At 41.8% G+C, this 23,697-nt stretch overlaps 1 protein-coding gene across 2 annotated transcripts in view; it reads left to right on the plus strand.

Annotated features, from left to right (window-relative positions):
- PLA2G4A (phospholipase A2 group IVA) overlaps positions 1-23,697 on the plus strand; it is a 136,695-nt gene that overhangs the window by 51,519 nt on the left and 61,479 nt on the right. For both annotated transcript variants that reach the window (XM_054037838.1, XM_054037839.1), the window contains one exon: positions 10,262-10,410. In XM_054037838.1, coding sequence (XP_053893813.1) covers positions 10,262-10,410 — 149 coding nt within the window. The remainder of the gene's footprint in view (positions 1-10,261; positions 10,411-23,697) is intronic.

A 23,697-nucleotide genomic window follows, 5' to 3' on the forward strand; every position in this document is an offset into this window, starting at 1 on the left:
TCAGCAAGGGGCAGTCAGGGGACAAGAAGCAGGGGGGGTTGGGGTTCTGAGGGGGGCAGTCAGGGGGTGGGAAGTGGGAGGGAGTGGATGGGGGTGGAGGGGGGACGGGGCTAGGGCAGGGCTTCCCCCCCAGTGTTCTCTTTTTTGATTGTGGAAATATGGTAACCCTACACCTAGGGAGCTGGAGGGCTAACTCGGCCTGGCTGGGGAAGTTTCCCAGAAAAACTCTACAAACTGGGAGTCATCAGTGGAGAGGGAAAAGCCCAGCTGAGGGATCTTGCTTTCAGGTCCCTAGAGGCCAGTTCTCAGCGGGAACCCTGCATGCAGGCTTGGGACTCATCAGCTCCCAACACAGCCAGTCCTGCCCTGGCTGGCTCCAGACTGACTCAAAAATGGCTTCTCCCCTTTCCTGAACTCCCTGGGAGGGGCATCTCATTCCCTATTGGTTGCTAGGCAGACTGAGTTTGCCTTGGCTCCCCCTCCCTACCCGGGACAGAGCCCCAGGAATCTAAGTAATCTTCCTGAGAGTTACACACGTTAATGGATGGGTTAATACAGAAAGAATTCAAGAGTGACACTTTATTTCTATTTACCGCAGCAAGATTCTGGGTTGAGCAGGATATTTTCATAATCTGTTTATCCCCATCCTTTTTGTGCATACATCAGCAGTGAAATCTTTAACACTGAAGGTGTCATCATTCAACTTCAGTGTTAACAATCTATTGAGATGAACTGGGGAAGTTTATATGTTTGAGCTCTTCAAGCAGACACCATTACCTCTGTTCATATTTTTAGCTTATTTTTGCATAAGAACTAGAGACTTAATTTTTTTAATGAAAGCTGAGATTCTGGTACATGAGAGGGCAGCCCCTAGAAAAATGTATCAGTTCAGTGAACCGTTGAAAGCTAGCTAATATGATCACTTCTTACTGGTGTCTGATCTGGAATGGTGTTGAACTCCCTCAGTCCTTAATATGGTTCTGTCATAGACCTGTTGTCATGCCTTCGGCAAGTCACTTAAGCTTTCCTTGGTTCAATTTTTTTCTATATGTAAATTAGAAATATAGTAATACCTACCTTACAGGAGTCTTGTGATTAATGAATGTTAGTTTGTAAACTGTTTTCAGATGAAAGGTAGTACAAAAATGCAAAGAATAAATAAAGTCTCTGGTTAGTTAACTATTAATTTAGATTGTTTCACAGATAAGAAATCAACTCATCTCTGCATTGCACAACCAAAACGTGCCTTGGGGCCTGTCTCATGTAGGTGAGTGATGCAACCATCAGATTTGGTAATCAGCTGACCCTTGTGATATGTAGTGTTCTGCTCAGATCTGGAATCGTGCCATCCATACTTTCACAGCTTCGGTTCTGTAGCATGCAGAGACTAGATTCATGAATGAGGCTAAAATGGTTCAAGGCCAGATGTGGAGTTCAGAGCCAGGAACGTGCCTTTAGGGTGGTTAGTGGTACAACTGTTAGACTTGCTCCACTAGAGTGGCATTTGGCCTTGAGGACATCCAGTGCCCAATGGGAGATATAAAAAATAGGTGTATATTGACCAGTCATTAATGCTAAAAGCACTGTGCATGAATGTCCACAGAGTCATTTAGACTATCACTGTTCACTGAGTGCTGGAAGGGCTTTTGGCAGTGTACAGAGCATGTTGAAAGACATTGGCCTGACCCAAGGAGTTGACATTTTGAAATAATATATAGGCTCCGTGTCTTTTTAATTAAAAGAAAATGGAAAGTAATAGACTTGCATCAAAACAAGTCTTGAATATAAAGTTTTGTTTTCATATTTAATTACATGTGTAAACAAACATCTTTGCCATAAGAGCCAAGAAACTCAGGCAGTTGTCATAGCAGTTAAGCCGGACTCAGCAAGACTGTTGATAAACTCCCTTCTTCCTGGTATGACACCCGTTAGTAATCTTTCTGTGACACGTATAGATTCCACATATCCCATGTGTCCTTCAGGACTCCTTTCACTCTGGCATCCAAGTTCCCATCTGACTAGGAAAAAGCTGTGCCTTCCCTCCTGCCCAAATTGAGTTAGCTTAAACAAGCTAGCTTAACTCAATCTACCCCACATAACTGTAATGCCCAGGAGCCAGGTATGTCAAAGGGCAGTTCTGATCAGTGGGTAGAATTCATGCATGAAGTCTGCCTGCCAGGAATTCAATCCAAGGGGAAGGTACAGCGAGGTGGCTGATGGGTCAGGTGGGATGAATGGCATCAATGAACTACAGAAAGATTAAATCATTTGCCTAAAGTAAGGTAGGAAGCCTGTGGCAAAGTTAAGAATAGTCTGATGCCTTATTCACAAGAGGAACCTTCCTACACAACAAAGATAACTATTTCAGAAAAGTAACCCCACAGGAAAAATATGAATGAACTGTTCTACATTGTTTCTCTTGAAAACATTTGGTTGCTCTTTCAGACAGTCTGGTTAATATATTGTGTAAAAGAGACTCGGAACAATTCCAAGACAATATTGCATCTTTAATATGTTATGCACTTATTGCTCCTGCAGTGATGGTGAAACTATTTTAGATTAACAGTATTTGACCCTTGAACCATTTCCTAATGTTTCTCTTTTAAACTGTACTTTCAAATTGAAATGTTCAGATCATTATTACTTTTCCACTGAATTAAAGGGTTTTTTTTATTGCCTATGAAATTTGGCAACTTTAACATTTTGAAATACAAACAAAATCAAATATTACTGTGATATATGTGAAATAGCTTGTACTAGGTCTTTGGTCTCTGTCTCCCCAAGAAATAACAGATCTAGGCTTTTGATTGCTATTGCATAATTTACATCAGTATTTTCTTCGAGTAGTGTCCTTATGGATGCTCCACTGTAGGTATATTTGTGTCCCTGTGCTTCTGATTGGAGATCTTTGGTAGCAGTGTCTGTTCGCCCTGCACATGCGCTCTCACCTCCTCGTGCTCTGCCTCAAGGTGAATAAGCACAGCAGGGGCAGACTACCCCCAATTCCTTCTCAATTGCTCCAGGCTAGAGATAGAGCCGTTAGCAGTCCATTCACGGATACTTTACTCTCTCGAAATTCATTCTTAGCTAGTTCTAGTGTTTTCTTCTTAGTTCTCATGGCGTTTCCTTTAGTTCTTTTCTTTCCTGTTAAAACCAAACAAACGTTATTTATTTTACCCTTCTCTCTGCCCCCATACTGGGAAATGCCCCCAGTAAGGGGAATTTTCAGGTCGCCTGGGTTTAAGAAGTGTCTCTCCTGCAAGGAGTCCATTCTGGTAATGGATGGGCATTCCTGCTGTGTCTGTTACCAGATCCCCAGAAAAACAGGAACTGAAGCTAAAGGTGCTCCTTATGGAGGGTGCTCTCTGGCCTGTATCTGACTGTGTCCAGAGTCTTGCAGGCAACACAAATCTTCTCCATAGCCTTCCAGTGAACCAAGGAAGAAATCCTCAGATGCCCGGAAGACCTCCAAAAAGAGACCCTCAAGCCTTCATAGTGAGCCCTGAACCAGTGAGAGGAGGTCCCTGGCACATTCGATCTCTTTGGTACCAACAGCATTGAAGGCATCTAAACACGATACCCACAGATTGTGTGGGTCCAGTGTGACAGATACTGCTGGTATGCCTAAGGACCCCCTGGGCACAGGCACCAAATTAATGATGACGCCAATCATGGACAGGTGTGGAGATTGTGCCTCCTCTGGGAAGAGGCAACCATCATCAGAGCGCTCGATGCAGCCAAGATTGCGAGCTTCCTCAATACCGCCAACTCAATAACAGCAACCACTAAGGGTACCAAATACTGTGGCACAAAAGGAATTTAGGTTCTCTAAGGACCTCACAGTATCTAAGGTATCAAGTCTCATCTAATTGGTACCAGGGCCTCAGTACTGGGCACATCTTGAACTCCAAAATGACCACCAGTACTGATCCATGCACATCTGTATCTGCTCCTCCATTTTCCACTGGAGAGTCGGATAATGGCCAGGAGGTCATCTCCCATCACTCACTATGCTTCCTCCTGCTACCAACCTGGGCCTTCCCAGTCATACCCTCAGTCTGGACCTCAGCCCCTGTGGTATGACTAACCATGGGGTCAGCCAAGCCATGCCTTTTCCACCACCCCTGTGGCCCTGTTGGGATATGTGGGGCAGCATTATATACTGTGGAGCCTCAGAACCTCCTGAGGAGATCCTGGAGGAGTAGGAGGTGGGACTAGAGGAGGAGGTTATTCACGATCCTGGACCTGCAAATTAATGTCCAAAAGTCAACCTTAACTCCACTGCAATGTTTGGAGTTCATAGGGGTCAATCTCGACTCACTGCAAGTGAGGGCGCTCCTTCCACAACACAGATTTCACAGCCTGTCCATACTTATAGAGACAGTTCAAGCTAGCCCTCAAACATTGGCCAGATGTTCCTCCAGCTTCTGCAGTACATGGTGGCTGGTATGTTTGTAATATTTCATGCCAAACTATAGATAAGGTGTCTGCAGACATGGTTCAGCTCTGTTTATAGGCCAAAAAAAGAGAGGTTTGACAACTCTCTCTCGATGCCTTCCAGGGTCAAAGACCCGGTAAATGTTTGCACAGGGGTCCTGTTCACTCAGCCCTCCCTTGACATTACTTCTCACTACAGACATATCTCTCATGGGTTGTGCTGCACACCTCAACAACTCATGACTCAGGGCAAATGGTAGTCCTCTGAGGTCGAACGTTGTCGAACTCAGGGTGGTCAGGAACGCTTGTGTTCACTGCTCAGAGGTACACACATGAAGCTCATGACAGAGAACATTGTGTGCTACATAAATCATCGGGGAGGCACCAGATCATCCTACTTCTGCGCAAAAGTGCAAAAGCTCTGGAACTGGGGCATTGTTCTAATATCGGCAGCCTACCTATCATTAGTACCGAACACAACAGCAGGCAGTTTTCACATGACCATGAGTGGGAAGTGAACCCCATAGTACTTCGTAGCATATTTTGTCAATCGAGGACACCGACAAACTTGTTCACTACTTACCTGAACAGGAAATGCCCGCATTATTGCTCCAGGGCTGGCTTCGGACAGCACTCATTAGGGGACGGTCTCCTTCTTCCATAGGACAAGGGCCTTCTTTACGCCATTCCCAGTTCCCTCTCTTGTTGAAGGTCCTGTTGAAAATAAAGAGAAAAAGCAAACGTCATACTGATTGCTCCCCCCTGAGTGAGACAGATGACGATATGTCCACCAGTCCCTCTCAACCTACTCCTTACCTCCTCTCGCAGAAAGAACAACACACTCTCCATCTCAGCCTGCAGATCCTCCAGCTCAAGGCTTGGCTTCTTTGTAGTTCCAATGCATAGAGTGCTCCTGCTCCCAGGAGGTACAGGAAGTGTTACTACACAGTAGGAAATTCGTTACCCGTCATATTTAACTTCAAAAGTGGAAAAGGTTTGGTGCAATTCCAGGCACATTATCCCTACATCTGCTATTCTCCTGGTGGTTTTAGAATACATATTGGCTCTCAAGAAGACAGGGCTATACCTCAGTTCACTCAAGCTACATCTGGTGGCCGTAGTGGTACCATCAACAGGTAGAGGGATACTCAGTTTTCTCATACCCAACTACAAAGAGATTCCTTAAGGGCATAACAAACCTCCTTTCCCCACCCAGATGCCCTACTCCAACATGGAACCTAAAACTAGTTTTTAAGAGCCAGACTAGATCACCCTTTGAACCAATGGCGACTTGTTTTCTTACACACCTGTGAACAAAGATAGCATTTCTGGTGGTCATCTCGGTGAGGAGAATAGGGGAAATAGCAGCACTTATGGCACACCCTGCTTTACAGTATTCTTTCACAACAAGGTTACTATCTGGCTATTCCCAAAGTTTATTCCTAAAGTGGCCTCATCTTTATACATGAACCAACCAAATCCCCTCCCAACTAAGCCTCACCATATTAACAGAGAGGCCATACTGCACATGCTAGATGTTAGGAGAGCCCTAGCCTTCTACCTGGACAGGACAAAGACTACTAGGAAATCTCCTAAGCTCTTCCTTTCCATTGCAGAAAGGTCTAAAGGCACAGCAATATCAGCCCAGAGACTCTCCAGATGGGTCTTGAACTGTATTTAGCCCTGTTTTCATGTTCGCAATATAGTACCTTTACCTGGAATTCGCACACACTCCACAAGGTTAGTTTCCTCCTTTGTCGCCTTCCTCAGGAATGTCCCTGTCTTGGAAATCTGCAGAGCAGCCATCTTGGGCATTTGCATATACCCTCACAGAACCCTATGCCATCACTGGAGACTATGCTTCCAATGCTAGTTTTGGCTCTGCGGTATCATCATCCATAACAGACTTGACTCCAAAGCCCCAACCTCCCATTAGGGATACTGCTCTGGAGTCACCTATAGCGGAGCACCCATAGGAACATTACTCAAAGAAGAAGAGGAAGTTACTCACCTTGTGCAGTAATAATGGTTCCTTGAGATTGGTGTCCCTATGGGTGCTCCATAACCTGCTCTCCCTTCTGTTTCAAAGTTATTGATAGGGACTCTGTGGTAGAGAAGGATCTGAAGGTGGTTCGCTTGCGCAGCATTAATTAGCCTCAAGGCAGAGCACGAGAAAGGGAGAGTGCATGTGAAGGCTGAACAGACACTGCTACCAAAGATCTCTGATCAGAAGCACAGGAATGCACACGCATCTACAGTGGAGCACCCATAGAGATGCTCATCTCAAAGAACCATTGTTACTGCGCAGTGTGAGTAACTTCCTCTTAATCAACACATAAAAGCTCCCTGTATTTTTGCTTTCCAGCTGCAGATAAAATTCTTAAAGGAATAGACTTTCATTTTCTCAATTGAAAAGACTGCAAAGTAAACTTTCAAACATGAAAGGGCAATTGAGAAACTCTTGGCCTGAGGTATTTTTGTTACACAGTTGGAAGAAAGTTTTGTTTGTTGTTGAGATTTTGAGCTAATTAAATATTTTTCCTCCCAGTCATACAGTAACTGCTTTTAAGTTTAGCTGCAAAATGCATTAGTTTCTGCTTCAACAGACTGACTTAGCATGGCAAAAGTAGCTTGGTTCAAAACCAAGCTGATGTGTAGAAGTTTAGTCCTTTGGCACCAAGAGGTCTGCAGTAGTTAGTGTTAGGATATTCAAAATCCAGCATTTCAATTTCCAGATGTCAGGAAGGAGGTCTGCATAGCATTAAAGCAGATTTACTTTTCATCCAAGGAGCTAAAATACACAGTCTAAGTTGGCCAGTAGTCATGTTGAGGTTTTTTTTTTTTTTTTTTTTTTTTAAGTTGGAGTAGATAGGAATTTGACTGTCTTGACTCAGGCTTGGATCCTCCTCCACTGAGGGGCCTGGGATTCTGGATCCAAGCCATGAGTTAGCACAATCTGCTAGTAGACAAAAGGGGGCGGGTAGGCTGGAGCCTGAGTTCAAACTCAGGGTACAAGCCCTATTTCTTTGCAGTGTGGATTTCTGTGCAGATGCATCCCCACTGGACTCATGCTCTTGGAGTCTGCCAAAAGTAATCCCACACACTGACTTTTTGTACTTTGGACAGTCAAGTTTTCCCACACTGCACCATGGGCAAAGGGCTATAGTGGTCACATTTTGGGAGGCCATTAGGAAGTCTGGGCTATGAGGGTTAGATTTGGGCCCACATAATGCAGTATAGATGCTGGAGACCCAGGTTGGGACCCAGGCTTCAACAATTCATGGCCTGGGGTTACTAAGGAGCATAGATGCTCAAGCCCTAGGTTATCAAACGCAGTGTCTGTTAATTTGAGTTCTGCTAATCCTGGATATACATTGCAGTATAGACATACCTTAAAGGACTGCCCATGCTTTCCTTGGTTTTTAAATAGTTCTATAAATATTGTGCAGAGTGGAATGTAGGCTGCCAAATCCTACAAGTTCTCTCTCTCGCACACACACAATATTTCAAAACCCTCCTTATTTTCTAAGCAATAAAAAGTTCTTCTGGTGTATCATAGTTTGCCCTGAAAAATCTGACACAGTAAGATCTGTTCACCATAAAATAGACAGGAAGCTAAAAGTGTTTTTTTTCTATGAATTTTGCAATTAATAAATAAAATGCATTGAAGGAATTGGATTTCTGGTACAGTCCCTCAAGTCACGCTAATTAGAAAAAAGCATGGTCAGTATTTAACTCACCCTATTGTACATGCATATTATTCCACATCTCCAATGGGCAAAGGATATCTTTGAAAATATTTTAGAATCTATAGTTGTTCTGTCACTCCCCAATTATTTGTCTTTGAATAGAACACTGAGAGGCTGAGTTGAAGCTTGACTTGGGTCTGCATTAGAGGTGGCTGGAGGACAAAAATTCCATGACAACTTCTGTGGTTTTGAAATTTGTTTTCGTTCCACATTCGAACAAAATCAAAACTGTACAAATATTTTTGCAGAACAGAATTGTGTTGAAATGTCCATTTTCTGTTTGAAAGATCAAGTTTTCAATTTGTCTCTTTTTCTCTGGTCAGAAGTGACCAGAGATGCCTGGACCTCAGAAACCTTCCTGTCAAAAGCATTGTTGAAATCAACATGTCTACCTGATACGTTTTGGCTTTGATGAAACAGTGTACTCTCATGAGAACACATGTAGCTAAAATGCAGTGTAATTGTTTTGACTAAGAGAGATCCTTAAGAAAATGGTCATTGTTTGTGATGACTGCACATGTTTAACTGCATGAAATAGGCTGTTGGGCAAAAGCAGAAAACAACCTCTGAAGACATGATCCTCTGAAGATGTGTATCAGTTTTCTGACATCGGACCAAATGACTAACTTCTGATAAGCCAAGAAGATATTGGAGAGAATTCCTTGTACCATCATGCACATGTATTTCAGCAGTATTACCCTGATCCTGCAGTGGGATGTCCCAGCACAGATCCAAATTCCCACGAAGACTCCCACTGAAATCAAAGGGATTGGTGAACATAAAGGTCTAGGCTAGCAGATCCCTTTGCAGGATCAGAGAACTAGTGCTGCAAAACCAAATATGTATGGTAAAAATTTGGTTGTTAATAAAGTTAAGATAAATGGAACAAATTACTGACTGTATTAGATAAGTGTTTGAAGAAAAATGGACTGAATAGGTTGAACTAAATAAAAAACTGATCAACCACTGGTACAACTTTTCTACCAATAATATGTATACTTACTGTAGTCCCTTACCTACTATATGTATCAGATCTGCTCTCTTCACTTATCTTATACATCTGACATCCTCTCCTTTAAAGCTGATATAAGAAAATATCTATCATCAAAATGCTCTTTTATCTTTTAAAAATGCAATGTCATGGCAATTTTATCCTAGTTACAAAATTTACCTATCCACGCTTCTGAGCAGATGATGATGATGATGATGGTTAAAAACTAGTTATTTACTTCTCCTGTCCAAAAAACACTATTTGTCTTCAAAGGATGGGCAAATGGGATTTAGCAAGGCTTTTGCTTTTAGTAATAAAATGGTAATAGTTAAAGCAACTTAATTAAGACTCTTCAGGCTACATTTTCCCCATCACTCATACTCTGAATTGGATACAGATGGAATAGTTAGAATTTCAGCTATTCCTCTACACATCCACAATTTAAATGGAATATGTAAATAAGGCCCAAGTCCTATAGTGATATTCATAAGGGTGGACCCCTGTGCCAGGACAGAGCCCCAGTGATTTCAGTGTTTCCACCCAGGGATGTGCCCATGTGGATATCCTTACAGGATCAGGAAGTACATAAATGGCTCATTACTGTATTCCTTAATTCTGCAAAACCTTTGGTAGACTCTCCTGAATCCAAAATATCTATCTTTAATTTGTAATTGAAGACCATTTCATTGGGTATCTATCTTTGCTGCTACTGTGATACCAGATAGTGTTGCTATTGTGTGTGTGTGTGTGTGTGTGTGTGTGTGTGTGTGAGAGAGAGAGAGAGAGAGATATCAGGGGATGCTTCTTTAAATAACTACAATAACATTGGAGCATTTTTTCAATAAATATGTATCTTTACTCACAGTATCATTCTCTCAGTCAAGGCCTACTCCTATTCCCATTAACATCAGTGGCATCACTACTTTGATCTTTAGGGGAGCAAGATCAAGCTGTGTACCTTTCATTTACTACTCTGTATAATGAGAGGACTTACAATGCATTTGTCCTTTCCTAAATTTGTTTTGGATAATCCTATCCAAACACAAGTTCTAACTAATGTTACTCTCTGTTTGGTACTCTACAGTTGACACTCCAGATCCATATGTGGAGCTGTTCATCCCCTCAGCACCTGACTGCAGAAAGAGAACGAAACACTTCAACAATAATGTGAACCCTGTGTGGAACGAGACCTTTGAGTTTATTTTGGACCCGAACCAGGAAAATGTTCTGGAGGTAAATCATGTACTGAGGTACAGCTAGAAATGGAAGTTGAGCAGTGTCAGGAGGGTTAAACAGCAACACTCTGCACTTACACAACATCTGTTATCTGAGCATTTCAACGTTTTCTAAACATTAAGGTTTTGCCTTTTATACACAGCCCTGAGTAAGGGGTTGGTACATAAGTTGCACCATCCCAGGAGCAGCCTTGGGTGGCATTGTGACACTGATACACTTCTGAGTCACAATTTCTTACCTGTTTGCTACTGAGACTAGTAATTTACTGTTCTCTACAGTAGCAGCAAGCTAGTATTTTATCCCTTCGTTGGCTCATCTACTTTGGCCAGCAATGAGGTGGGGGTGGAACCAAGTCTCTGCCTATTCTCCTCTCCTCTCTGCCAGCTAGAGGAGGGAGTAAATGGGAGATTAGCTTCACTTACTTCTATATGCCTGTACCCAAGGTCTGAGGCCATGTCTACACTTACCGCAGATTTACGCTGCTGCGAACAATGCAGCGGGGGTCGATTTGGCAGGTCTAGTGAAGACCTGCTAAATTGACTGCAGAGAACTCTCAGGTCCACTTTGGTACTCCATCAGAATGAGAAGACTAAGGTAAGTCAATGGGAGAACGTCTCCATTCGACACAGCACAGTGTAGACACCGCAGTAAGTTGACCTATGCTACGTCGACTCCAGCTACATTATTCACATAGCTGGAATAGCATAACTTAGATCGACTTAGCCCTGTAGTGTAGGCCTCTATGGAGCATAAGGGAGCTGTCACTCCTTTGTACAGGTATCTAGTCCAAATCACCATCAATCCCTAATTAATTAAGCCTTTTGTACACACTCTATTATAATATTGTGTTAGTCTAACCATTTTAGTGTGTCAAGAGTTTACAGGTATATTTTCATTGCAGAGTTTACTCTGGCTCTTATTTGGTAACCTGTCCACTTTGCAGAGAGGACACAGGCTAAGCCAGTGGTTCTCAACCGGGGGAACTCAGGGGCTTTCCAGGGTTTACATCAACTCATCTAGATATATGCCCAGTTTTACAACAGGCTATACTAAAAAACACAAGCAAAGTCAGTATAAACTATAATTCCATACAGACAAGGACTTGTTTATATTGCTCTATATACTATATGTTGAAATGTAAGTGCAGTATTTATATTCCCATTAATTTATTTTATAATTATATGGTAAACATGAGAAAGTAAACAATTTTCAGTAATAGTCTGCTATGACACTTTTTTGTATTTTTAGTCTGATTTTGTAAGCAAGTAGTTTTTAAGTGAGATGAAAGTCAAATCAGAGTCCTGAAAGGGATTCACTAGTCTGGAAAGAGCAACAGAGGGTCCTGTGGCACCTTTAAGACTAACAGAAGTATTGGGAGCATAAGCTTTCGTGGGTAAGAACCTCACTTCTTGCATCTGAAGAAGTGAGGTTCTTACCCACGAAAGCTTATGCTCCCAATACTTCTGTTAGTCTTAAAGGTGCCACGGGACCCTCTGTTGCTTTTTACAGATTCAGACTAACACGGCTACCCCTCTGATACTAGTTTGGAAAGGTTGAGAGCCATTGGGCTCAACCACTCAAGTGCTGATAGTCTTCAATGTCTTCTTACAGTTTCTCCCCATGTTCTCTGAAGGACAGACAAGTTCTCCCACAATTCACTGGGAAAGGATCATAGAGAGGCCTATCTGCTTACTGCAGCACAAAGAACCAGGGTCTCTGACCCCTGAAGTCTTAGCAACACACATGGGTGAGGGCAACATCAGTGAGAGAACACAGTAACTCATGTGTGGCTTTGTATTGTGGCTGCTCACACCTGGGCTAGGCTAGTCCAGCTGCTCACAGCTGGGTACCCATCACCTTAGTTATATGTGTAGCAAAGAGGTACCCTAAGTGATTTGCCTGGAGGACACAACCTGGAAGTAGGAAATCTGAGAATAGAACTCAAAGTTCTAACTTCTAGTCCCCTGTTCTAGTCACCAGCTAGATATCAGCACAGAATGGAATGAGTCACTTTTCTTCACAGGAAAATATTTGTAGAAACAGCAAGAAAGAAAAAAAGCAGAAGTTAGGTCCACCAGTGCTTCCTTCTCCTGCAATTACTGGAAATAGCCTATGATGCACCCATCCTGCCAATGTGATATATGCCATTATGTGCCAGAAATGCCCCTCTGCCATGTACATTGGCCAAACTGGACAGTTGCTATGCAAAAGAATAAATTGACACAAATCAGACATCAAGAATTATAACATTCAGAAACCAGTAGGAGAACACGTCAATCTCCCTGGACTCTCAATAAGACTTAAAAGTGGCAATTCTTCAACAAAAATCTTCAAAAACAGACTCCAATGAGAAAATGGAATTATTTTGCAAACTGGACACCATCAAATTAGGTCTGAATAAAGCCTGGGAATGGATGGGTCACTACAAAAACTAATTTCCCCCTGCTGATACTCTCACCTTCTTGTCAACTGTTTGAAATGGGCCACCTTGATTACATTGCCCTCATTAGCACTACAAAAGTGATTTTTCCTCCCTTGGTATTCACCCCTTCTTGTCAACTGTTGAAAATAGCTCACTTCCACCTTAATTGAATTGGCTCGTTAGACCCACCATTTGGTAAGGCAACTCCCATCTTTTCATGTGCTGTGTATTCATATCTGCCTACTGTATTTTCCACTCCATGCATCTGATGAAGGGGGTTTTAGCCCACGAAAGCTTATGCCCAAATACATTTGTTAGTCTCTAAGGTGCCACAAGGACTACTAGTTGTTTTTGATGATACAGGCTAACATGGCTACCACTCTGAAACCCACCTGATGCTACTTCGTGATCCCTCCTCAACCCTCTTGTTGTAAAGAGGAAGTAAATAATAATAAAGAAGCCCAAAACATCCTTGCCAATGTGTCCTATGCCCATGACATCAAGCTTGACAATCAGCTTCACCCCTTGTATAGGAGTAACGTTATCATTTTAGTTAAAACTATCACTATAACTGGGAATACAGTGAGAGACCTCATTGGTGATGAAGAAACTATCCACATTTTCCACCTTTGTGTAAGGTAGATTATGACAGTTATCTGCCAGGGAAGAATTTCACATGTCTCCAAGCAGTTATCCTATACATTGCTTTTATAAGGTGCAGAATGTCCATATTGTCTCATGTTGCTGGCTAATTCAAATAGTATAGGAGTTAGGATACATATTCTCATTTTACTCTTGCATTATGTGTACAAAGGCCAAGTCTACCACAGCAGAAAGGAGAATCTATAATATCATGCATCTTACCAAGTAGCTGCTGAAGGAGCATAGAAAGAAAGATGGGAAGCTAGTGTCACAGCAAGGGCAGAGTTAAGATTCTTTGAATGCCTTCAATGTGCATTTCACATATTTGGTTTCTTTTAAGTTTAACCTCATTTGTTTTGTTTTGTATTTATCCCATAAATTACTGACTCATTCTTTAACTCCATCTTAAAAAGGTTTGTTTGAATCTCCTTTGGTTTCCCTCCACCCCCATCTCAATTTAAAATTTTTTTAAGATGCATTGGAAGCAGGGAACAGGATACCCTGCAGAGCTACACATTTTAAGGCACTGGGAAGTGATAGAGCAGTGCTTTCTTCAGGAGAATCTGTCACAAGGGATCCTGGCAAAGTTCAGGGGCTCTGCATAGTCTCCCTAGCCTCTGTCAGTTCTCACTACTTACCTGACTCCATACTTTGATTTGGTTCTCTTTATTAGCTTTCCTTGTTTGTGGCTCATCTCAGATTCTCACAACCTGCTGTCGGCTTTAGAAGGTGAACAGGAGCCATGGGCGTGATTCTCTGCATAAGGTCTACAATAGCTCCTGCAGTCTTTAAAAATCAGCTGAGTGAGAAACTGGGGATGGGGAACAGGAGTCAAAGTACAGCTAGTCTATCTGGTAATAGTGACATAATAGAATCCTCTTAAATAGCATGGGTCAAATTCTGCTAACAGACTCACAAACTTCAATGTGGTTGCATGAATGTGCTGAATATGGAATTTGCTCAATAAGATTTAAAAAGATAGACTACTAAAAACTAACTGTAATGGCTAATGGCTTATCCAAAATGCCTTCCTCAAAGCAATAACACATCTTTCTGTTCTGTTTGTATGTATTATAATGTCAGGAAGAAATTGGATAGGTAGCAAGCTATTTAATTCAGTGTGGTCTCAGTCATTTCTTACCGTGGTATGCTCTGAATTACTCACTTTTTGCTATAGTATGGTCTGACTAAGTGATTTCCTGCTATGGTAAGAATTCAGACAGTTCCTAAAACATAACTTGTAAATCATCTTTGATTTTGAGGTGTTTCTCACTCTTTTTTTCCATCATGGTTTTATGTAGTCATTAAAAAGCATAATTTTTTATGAGTTGGCACCTAGTGCATTATGGTATGAGTCGATTTCCAGTATAATGCAGCAGCAACCTATTTCCAAGATTATATAAGTATCCCTTTCCTGTAGCAGACCTACCAAGATATGTTATAAACAGGAATTCAGTGTGATTACTTAAACTAATGAAAGATTTTAGCTGGTTCCTGAGTCATATGATATATAAGGCCCTGAAAATTAGCACCACAGAGTCAGTGACACTACATAATAATGGTAAGTTGCATATTAGTTAGCAAAATATATAGTGGCCGTGGTAAAGGTTTACTGTAATATAAATTCTCTAGACTACTAGAAATTGTGGCAAAGCTCTGACCTTGTCTCAGTGGGTGCTGCGCTTCCAGGCAGATTACGCTAGCCTCAGAAGCTCACTGTGACCCTCAACATAGCACTTCTCTCTCTACAGGCAAGGGTCACAGCCTACTGAGCCATTTTCATCATAAGCCAGCAAGGGAAGTGGGAAGTAGCAACCCTCCCTCACACATTCTCTGTCTCACAGTATCTGTGATTAATCATGGAGGGGGGGAGCCCGGGCCTATCCTCTACTCCAAGCTCCAGCCCACGGACCCTAGTAGTAGCAGCTATTGGTAGCTGACTTTTTGAAACAGGATGAGTGCAATTCCCTGAGCCACTTCCCCACAGCATCCCCCACTTCCTCAACATCTACTTCACCCTTACCTCAGGGCCTCCTTCCTTGTGCCTGATAGGGTTCGTACTGCCCAGTTTCTCCAGCAGCACGGCTTCCTCCTACAGCTCCTGGCATGCATGCCTAACTGACTAAATGGGAGGCTTTTAACTAGTTCCAGCCAGCCCTTGATTGGCTTGAGGTGTCCCAATCAACCTAGCTATCGCCACTGCGTTCTAGAAGGATCTTAATGAGCCCCCGATGTCTTTATTAACCTGGAGCAACTGCCATTTGGTTACCATGGTAACAGGGATTTGTTTAGTCTGGGGTTAACACACCTGTTTCTTACTACTTTCCTATATCCATCTGGCCTTGCCCAATCACAAAATATAAACTTTATGTCTAGTTTAAAATTGTCTGTAGCATTGTATTATTACACACACATGCAAATCTGAGAAAAGTCTTTGTATTTTGCATAAAATGAAATGGCAGAATTTGACACTCTTTGTAGGAAGACACACTGAAAAATGCCTTTCCACCATAAGAAAGGCACTTCACACTCAAAGGGCATGGATACACTTGCAGATGTAGAGCGCTTTGAGTTAAACCAGCCTTCAGAGAGCACAGTAGGGAAAACGCTGCACTCTGTCCACACTGACTGCTTCAAGTGCACTGGCGTGGCCACATTTGTGGCACTTGCAGTGGCATTGGGAGTGGTGCATTATGGGCAGCTATCCCCACATGCAAGTGATTGCAACGTGCTTTTCAAAGGGGGGTAGGGTGGGGTCGACTGTGACAGGGAGTGTGTTGGGTGTACGTGGGGGGAGAGAGAGTGGGTTTTTGGGGGGCTGACAGCATGTCAGCATACTGTCTTGTAAGTTCAGACAAGAGCAGACCCTCTCTCTACCCCCCCCTCTTTCTCACACACAGCATTCCACAGTAATGATTGATTTGTCTCGGAGCAGATAAGCAGCCGGATGTCAGAAACGGAGCTTTCAAAGGGCACTTCCACATTCCTGCAGCGATTCAAAACAATGACAAGAGTGGCCATTTGACTTAAGGGAATTGTGGGATGTTTCTGGGGGCCTAACAGAGCGCAGTAATGCAACACCTCGATCACACTGGTGCCACAGCACTCTAGTGGGGCCGCAGCAAACATTATTCCTCTCTCCGAGGTGGAGTACCAGGAGTGCTCTAGCCGCGGAGTCAGAGTGCTCTATGTGCCTTGCCAGTGTGGACAGGGAGTGAGCTAGTGCACACGGGGCTCCTTTATTGCGTACTAACTCACAAGTGTAGTCAAGCCCCAAAACAAAACAAACACCCCAACCCAAGAGGAGTTTTAATTCCATAGAGAGAGAAGTACCAGAGATGCTATTAAAGTCTCCTGGGGACTTTGCTATTCTTGTGGATTTTATGTGAATGGCACTCAGGTCCCATGGTGATTGGAGGCAGTATAAAACCCTAAGATAGATATTAAAAATACAACTACAATTATTAAAATAATGATTGCCATCCTAACACATAGTACATCCTTCCACGGTGTTGCATCCAGCATGGGGAGTTCTATATCATGCCTCATCTTCAGAGATGGAGGAATTGATCACAGAACTAAAAATTAGTGATTGCTTAGGTGCAAGTGATCAAGGCTTGATTATACTTGGTATATGCAAACAGAAATAAAGACCAAATCACTAATATATTTGTTACTTTAAAACTGCCAATTTCACAAAAATTAAAAAAGTGAGCAAATCATCTGTGAGAAAGAATTTAAACAGAAAAATGTGCATAATTGTGAACTGTTTAAGAACACTATATTAGGTGACCCAAAAGCTGCAACCTGTCTTAGAGGGGGAAGTGAAAGCAGCCTCTTTAAAAAATAAAGGAGAGAAGGTTAGGGGGGAGGCAATTGAGTGCAATGAATATAAGTTAGAAGCTAGGAATTGTAGAAACTTGACAAGGGAAGCAAAAGGACACAGGGCAAAATCTATGGCAGGCAGAGTTAAAAATATTTTTTTTCAAGTAATTAGGAACAGAAGGAGTGGTATTCATCCATTACTGGATGGAAATGTTAGAATTGTTAATAATAATGTAGAAAACACAGACATGTTCAATAAATACCTGTTCTGTATTTGGGAAAAGGCTAAATGATGTATTCATATCTTGTGAAGATAATGAAATACTTTACATTACAACAGTAACTCTGGAGAATGTTAAACTGTGACTATTGAAGTTAGACTTTTTCAGCAGGTTTGGATAATCTGCATACAAGAATTTTAAATAAACCAGCCAAGGAGCTCCTTGGACAGTTAATGTGGATTTTCAATAAGTCTTTGAGCAGTGGAGAAGTTACAGAGGACTGGAAAAAAGCTAATGTTATGTCAATACTTATTAAGGGTAAATGGGGTGACTCAGGTAATTGTAAGTCAACCTGATGTTGAACCCAGGCAAAATAATGCAATGGCTGATATGAGACTTGATGAATTGAAGGAAGTTAATATAATTAATATCAATCAACACTGGTTAATAAAAAATCGATCTTGTTAAGCTAACTTGATATCTTTTTGATATACATTTACTTGATAAAGGTAATAGTGTTAATGTAATATGCTTAAGCTTCTAGAAGGCTTGGTACTACATAATATTTTGATTTAAGAAACGAACTGGCTCATAGGTCTCACAGTGTGATTGTAAATGGGGAATCATTGAGTGGATGTGCTTCTAGAAGGGTCCTGCAGGGATCAGTTCTTCAGCTGATGCTATTTAACGTTTTTGTCAATGTTCTGGAAGTAAACATAAAATCATCGCTGATCAAGTTTGCAGATGACACAAAGATTGGGGAAGTGGTAAATAATGAAGAGGACAGGTCACTGATGCATAGCAATCCAGATAGCTTGGTAAACTGGGTGCTAGCAAGCAGTATGCGTTTCAATACTGCCAAATGTAAAGTCATTGTAAAATCTAGGAAGAAAGAATGCAGCCCATACAGGAGGGGGGACTCTATCCCAGGAAGCCACGAGTTGGGGGTCATGGTGGAAAATCAGCTGAACATGAGCTCCCAGTGCAGCGCTGTGGCCAAAAGGGCTAATGTGATCCTTGTCTGTATAAACAGCTGAATCTTGAGTAGGAGTAGAAAGGTAGAAGAGATTACTTCTGCATTTTTCACTGATGTGACCTCTCCTGGAATATTATGTCCAATTCTGGTGTTCATACTTCAAGAAGTATGTTGGAAAAATGGAGTGGGTTTAGAGAAGAGCCACAGAGAATGCAAATGATTAAAGAATTAGAAAAGCTGTCTTATAGTGAAAGGCTCAAGGAGTTCAGTATATTTACCTTATCAAAGAGGAGGTTAATGTGTGACTTGATCACAGTTTAGAAGTACGTACATCGGGAACAAATATTTGATAATAGAGGACTTTTCAGTTTAGCAGACAAAGGTATAACAAGATGAAGTGGCTGGAAGTTAAAGCTAGACAAATTTAGAGTCGAAATAAGGCCTACTTTTTTAAACAGTGAGGATAATATAACCATTGGAACGATTTACCAAGGGTATTGGTGGATTCTCCACTATTGGAAAATTTTTAATCAAGAATTACAAACATAAGGAAGTACTTCAAAACACAATGCACAGTCAACTCGTGAACTTGTTGCCAGAAGATGTTGTGAAGGTCAAAAGACTACTTGGGTTAAAAAAAGAATTAGATAAGTTCATGAAGGATAGGTTCATCAATAGCTATTAGCCAAGATGGTCAGGGATGCAACCACATGTTTTGCGTGCACCTAATCATATGACTGTCAGAAGCTGAGACTGGAGGCAGGGGATAGTTTACTCGATAATTGGCCTGTTCTCTTCATTCCCTCTGAAGTGTCTGGCACTGGCTACTTTTGGAAGACAGGAAACTGGGCTAGATGTATCATTGCTCTTACCCAGTATGGCCATTCTTATGATATTGGATGTTTTTCTAAAACATGTGCTCTAGTTCAAACATGCCTAACTCTGCTCCCATTCAAGTCAATGATAAAAACCCCATTCCTGATATCTAGAGGTTTCTTTCAACCTTGAAAGATTTTCTGAATGATAGGAGAACATTTATTATTTTAATAATTGCAGCTATGTTCTTCGGTACGTCTATGTGTGTGTGTATGTAAGCATGTCCTTGATGAAGAACATATTACCATAAGAAGGCTCTATGTGATGCACCCTCCTTTGCTTCTGTCTCTCCAGAAATATGAGTTATGTTTCTTCCAAACACTGGTATAACAATAGGAATGGGAAAGTGTGTTCCAGAGTCTCAGTTGTTTACTTATGCAGCTCACATTCCAAAAGGTGTGGTCCCCGCTGAGATGGAGAATATGCCAATGGATTTTTGGATTTGATTGGACATAGAGTAGAGATTTACACGTTTGGAATTTTTGTGCATTACGCCAAGTAATTATTGCTGTACTGTGATCTAGTAATTAAAAAGAGTAGGGAACTGAAAGTTATATAGTAAATACTAATATACTAAATAGTAAGATGGGTGAACTTGAGTGGCTGGTATTAATATTGATATAATAGACATCACATAAACTTGGTGGAACGGGGGTAACCAATGGGACTCAGTCATATCAGGGTACGAAATATGTAGGAATGACAGAGTTGGTCGTGCTGGTGAGGGAGTGGCACTATATGTGAAAGAAAGCACAGAGTCAAATATATTAAAAATGTTAAATGAATCAAACTGTACCATAGAATCTCTGTGGATAGAAATTCCATGCTTGAATAATAGGAGTATAGCAGTAGGAATATACTACAAACCCCCTGACCAGGATGGTGATAGTGATTATGAAATTCTGAGGTAGATTAGAGAGGCTACAAAAACAGAAATCCCAATAATAATGGGGGATTTCAATGATCCCCATATTGACTGGGCACGTGTCACCTCAGGACGGGATGCTGAGATAAAATATCTAGACACTATTAATGACTGCTTCTTGGAGCTGCTAATCCTGGAACCCACAAGGAGAGAGGCAATTCTTGATTTTGTCCTAAATGGTGCACAGGATCTGGTCCAATAAGTAAATATAGCTGAACCGCTTGGTAATAGCAACCATAATGTAATTAAATTTAACATCCTTGTGTGAGGAGAAATACCAAAGAAGCCCCCACAGTAGCATTTAACTTAAAAAGGGGGAACTATACACAAATGAGGAAGCAAGTTAAACAGAAATTAAAAGGAACAGTTGCAAGATTGAAATGCCTGCAAGCAGCATGGAAACTTTTTCAAAACACCATAATAGAGGGTCAAATTAAATGTATACCCCCCCCCCAAATAGTAAGAGTACTAAAAAAACAATGCCACTATCAACAAAGCAAAAGAGGCATTTAGAGGCAAAAAGGGATCCTTTAAAAATTGGACGTCTGTCCTCCTTTGTGTTTTCTTCAATAGGATTTAATTCGGGCAAGTCAAGTGCAAAAATATAATTAGACAAGCCCAAAAAGAATTGAAGAGCAACTAACAAAAGAAACACAAAAACTTACAGCAATCTTTTTTTATATTACATCAGAATCAGGAAGCCTGACAGACAATCAGTGGGGCCACTGACAAGGCTGCTGCAGAGAAGCTAAATGAATTTTTTTGCACCAGTCTCCATTGCAGAGGAATTGAGGGAGATTCCCACACACAAGTCATTCTTTTTAGGTGCAAAGCTGAGGCAGTGTTCCTGACTGAGGTGCCAATAGAGGAGGTTTTGGAACAAATTGATAAATTTAACTGTAGTATGAAACCAGGACCAGATGATATTCACCCAAGAGTTCTGAAGGAACTCAAATGTGAAATTGCTTTATAACCTATTGTTTAAATTGGCCTCTGTACCAGATGACTGGAGGATAGCTAATGTAATGCCAATTTTTAAAAAGGCTCAAGAGACGATCCTGGGAATTAGAGGCTGGTAAACCTAACTTCAGTACCAGGAAAATTGATTGGAAGAATAGTAAAGAGCAGAATTATCAGAGACACAGAGGAACATGATTTGTTGGGAAAGAGTCAACATGACTTTTGTAAAGTGAAGTCATGCCTTGCCAATCTATTAGAATTCTTTGAGGGAGTCAATAAACGTGGACAAGGGTGATCCAGTGAATATAATGTACTTGAACTTTCCAAAAGCCTTTGACAAGGTCCCTCACCAAAGGCTCTTAACAGGCACTGTCAGAGGTACAGAGAGGCCAGGGCCACTTTCAGCTTTTGAGGCCCCTAACCATAATAAAAAATGACAACACATGAAAACAAAATAGTGCACCAAAAAAAGAGTGAGACATAATTTCAATATTTTTTTTTATTTAGCAAATGCTTTTCTAGCCTTTTTCTTTGCAAATGCTCTAATTATTGAGGAAAAATCTAGCTTTCGTGCAATGTCACAGTTGATATTAACATAGGGTGACCAGACAGCAAGTGTGAAAAATCGGGACCGGGATGGGGGGTAATAGGAGCCTCTATAAGAAAAATACCCAAAAATAGGGACTGTCCCTATAAAATCGGGACATCTGGTCACCCTATTAACAGGGCCGGCTCCAGGCACCAGCCGAGCAAGCTGGTGCTTGGGGCGGCAGCTTGTAGGAGGCGGCGTTCCGCCTAATCCTAAGGAGTCAAGGCTGCTTTTTTTTTGTTTTTGTTCTGCTCCGGCCGCCCTGTAGGGGGCAGCGGCGTGGAGGATGGGAGCGCCCTGCAGCAAGCCCGGCAAGGCAGCTCGCGTCCTTCCCTCCCAGCCGACCGGAGTAGTGTGGAGCCCTCCCGGCAGGGGACACAGCGGGGGGGCCGCGTGGCAGCTCCCTGCTGTAGCCCTGGCTGCCCCCCTTCTCTCTCTCCCCCCGCTAGCCAGGGCACATCTGTAGCACAGGGAGTCCCCCCTGCACCCTGGCTCCGGCAGTGCAGCAGGGTTTTTTTGTTTGTTTGTTTTGCTGCGTTTTTGTTTTGTTTTGTTTTTTGCGTGGGGCGGCCAAAAAGCCAGACCCGGCCCTGGATATTAAGCATGGCGAGCCCATTCAAATGCTCTTGTCCCTTAGTTGAATGGTGATAGTTCTTTACCTGCTTCAACACGTTGAAGGTGCGTTCACCTGAAGCTATTGATGCAGGCAAACTGACAAAAATATGCAATGCAATTGTGATATTAGGAAACACCCCAGAGAGTTCAACTTCAAGTATTTCTTGAAGCAATTCCTTTGGCTTGCAATCCAATTTTAAGGTCATGGAATATATTCGTTTGAGGAAGATGACCTTGTCACTGAGATCTTTTGAGATTTCTTTGTTGTACTGTTGCTGAAATTGTTCAGTTGCAGAAAGTAGATCTTCATTATTCAGTCTGTTGAACTGCCAAAGAAACCCAAAAAGGGTACAAATTAGTTGCAGTGACTCAAATCAATTTGTAAAACCTGATTGAATAGAGTCAATGATGACAAGGAAGACATTGACCCTATAATGCTGCTCAGCATCAGATTCAGGAGGTAAATTGTGATTGGGGGAGAATTCAGATGAAATGCCAATATTCTGTGTTACGAATTTGGACTCAGTCAGGATTGCATCCCATTGTTCGCAAATCTATTGAATGTAATTGATAAGACTTTCAATGTAATCCCTCTCAACATCAAGTGTAGCATTGTGTGCTTCAATTATCAGATTAGTTTGGTAGATCATTGTAAGTAGCTTCATCCACAAAGATGACATCAGAATGCATTCGAATTTGGACGTGTGCTTCTGAATAGACTGAAATTCAGTTCGAGCCTGTGCAGTGAGATTGAGAGATTCAAGCTCATTTAAAGCCTTTCTCACTGAATTCAAATGCTGCACAACTGATTGAACACCATCAATCCGTGCAGGCCATCTAGTTTTGGACATCCTATGCAGTGAAACAGGAAGATATTGCTTCAGAATTTCCCACCTTTGTGGACTGCTACTGAAGGGATTGTACATTTGCTGAACAGTTCCAAAGTAAGTAATTGGCTCCTTGCATGATTCAGCACAGTCAACACATACAAGGTTTAGTGTGTGGTTTCCACAGCTGGAGAAAATACAGTTTGAATTATGCTGAAGCAGAACTGTTTGTGCACCTTTGTACTTCCCAGCCATATTAGATCCATTGTCATAGGCTTGACCAATGCAGACTTGAAAGTCTAACTTAACTTCTAGATTTGCTAGTACTTGAGCAGCAATTTCTTTCCCAGTTTTTCTCATGAAATTATCAAACAAAATAAACCTTTCTTCAATTGAAAGTTTTGAG

This window comes from Malaclemys terrapin, chromosome 8, assembly GCF_027887155.1.
Source record: "Malaclemys terrapin pileata isolate rMalTer1 chromosome 8, rMalTer1.hap1, whole genome shotgun sequence".
Lineage (NCBI taxonomy): Eukaryota > Metazoa > Chordata > Testudines > Emydidae > Malaclemys > Malaclemys terrapin.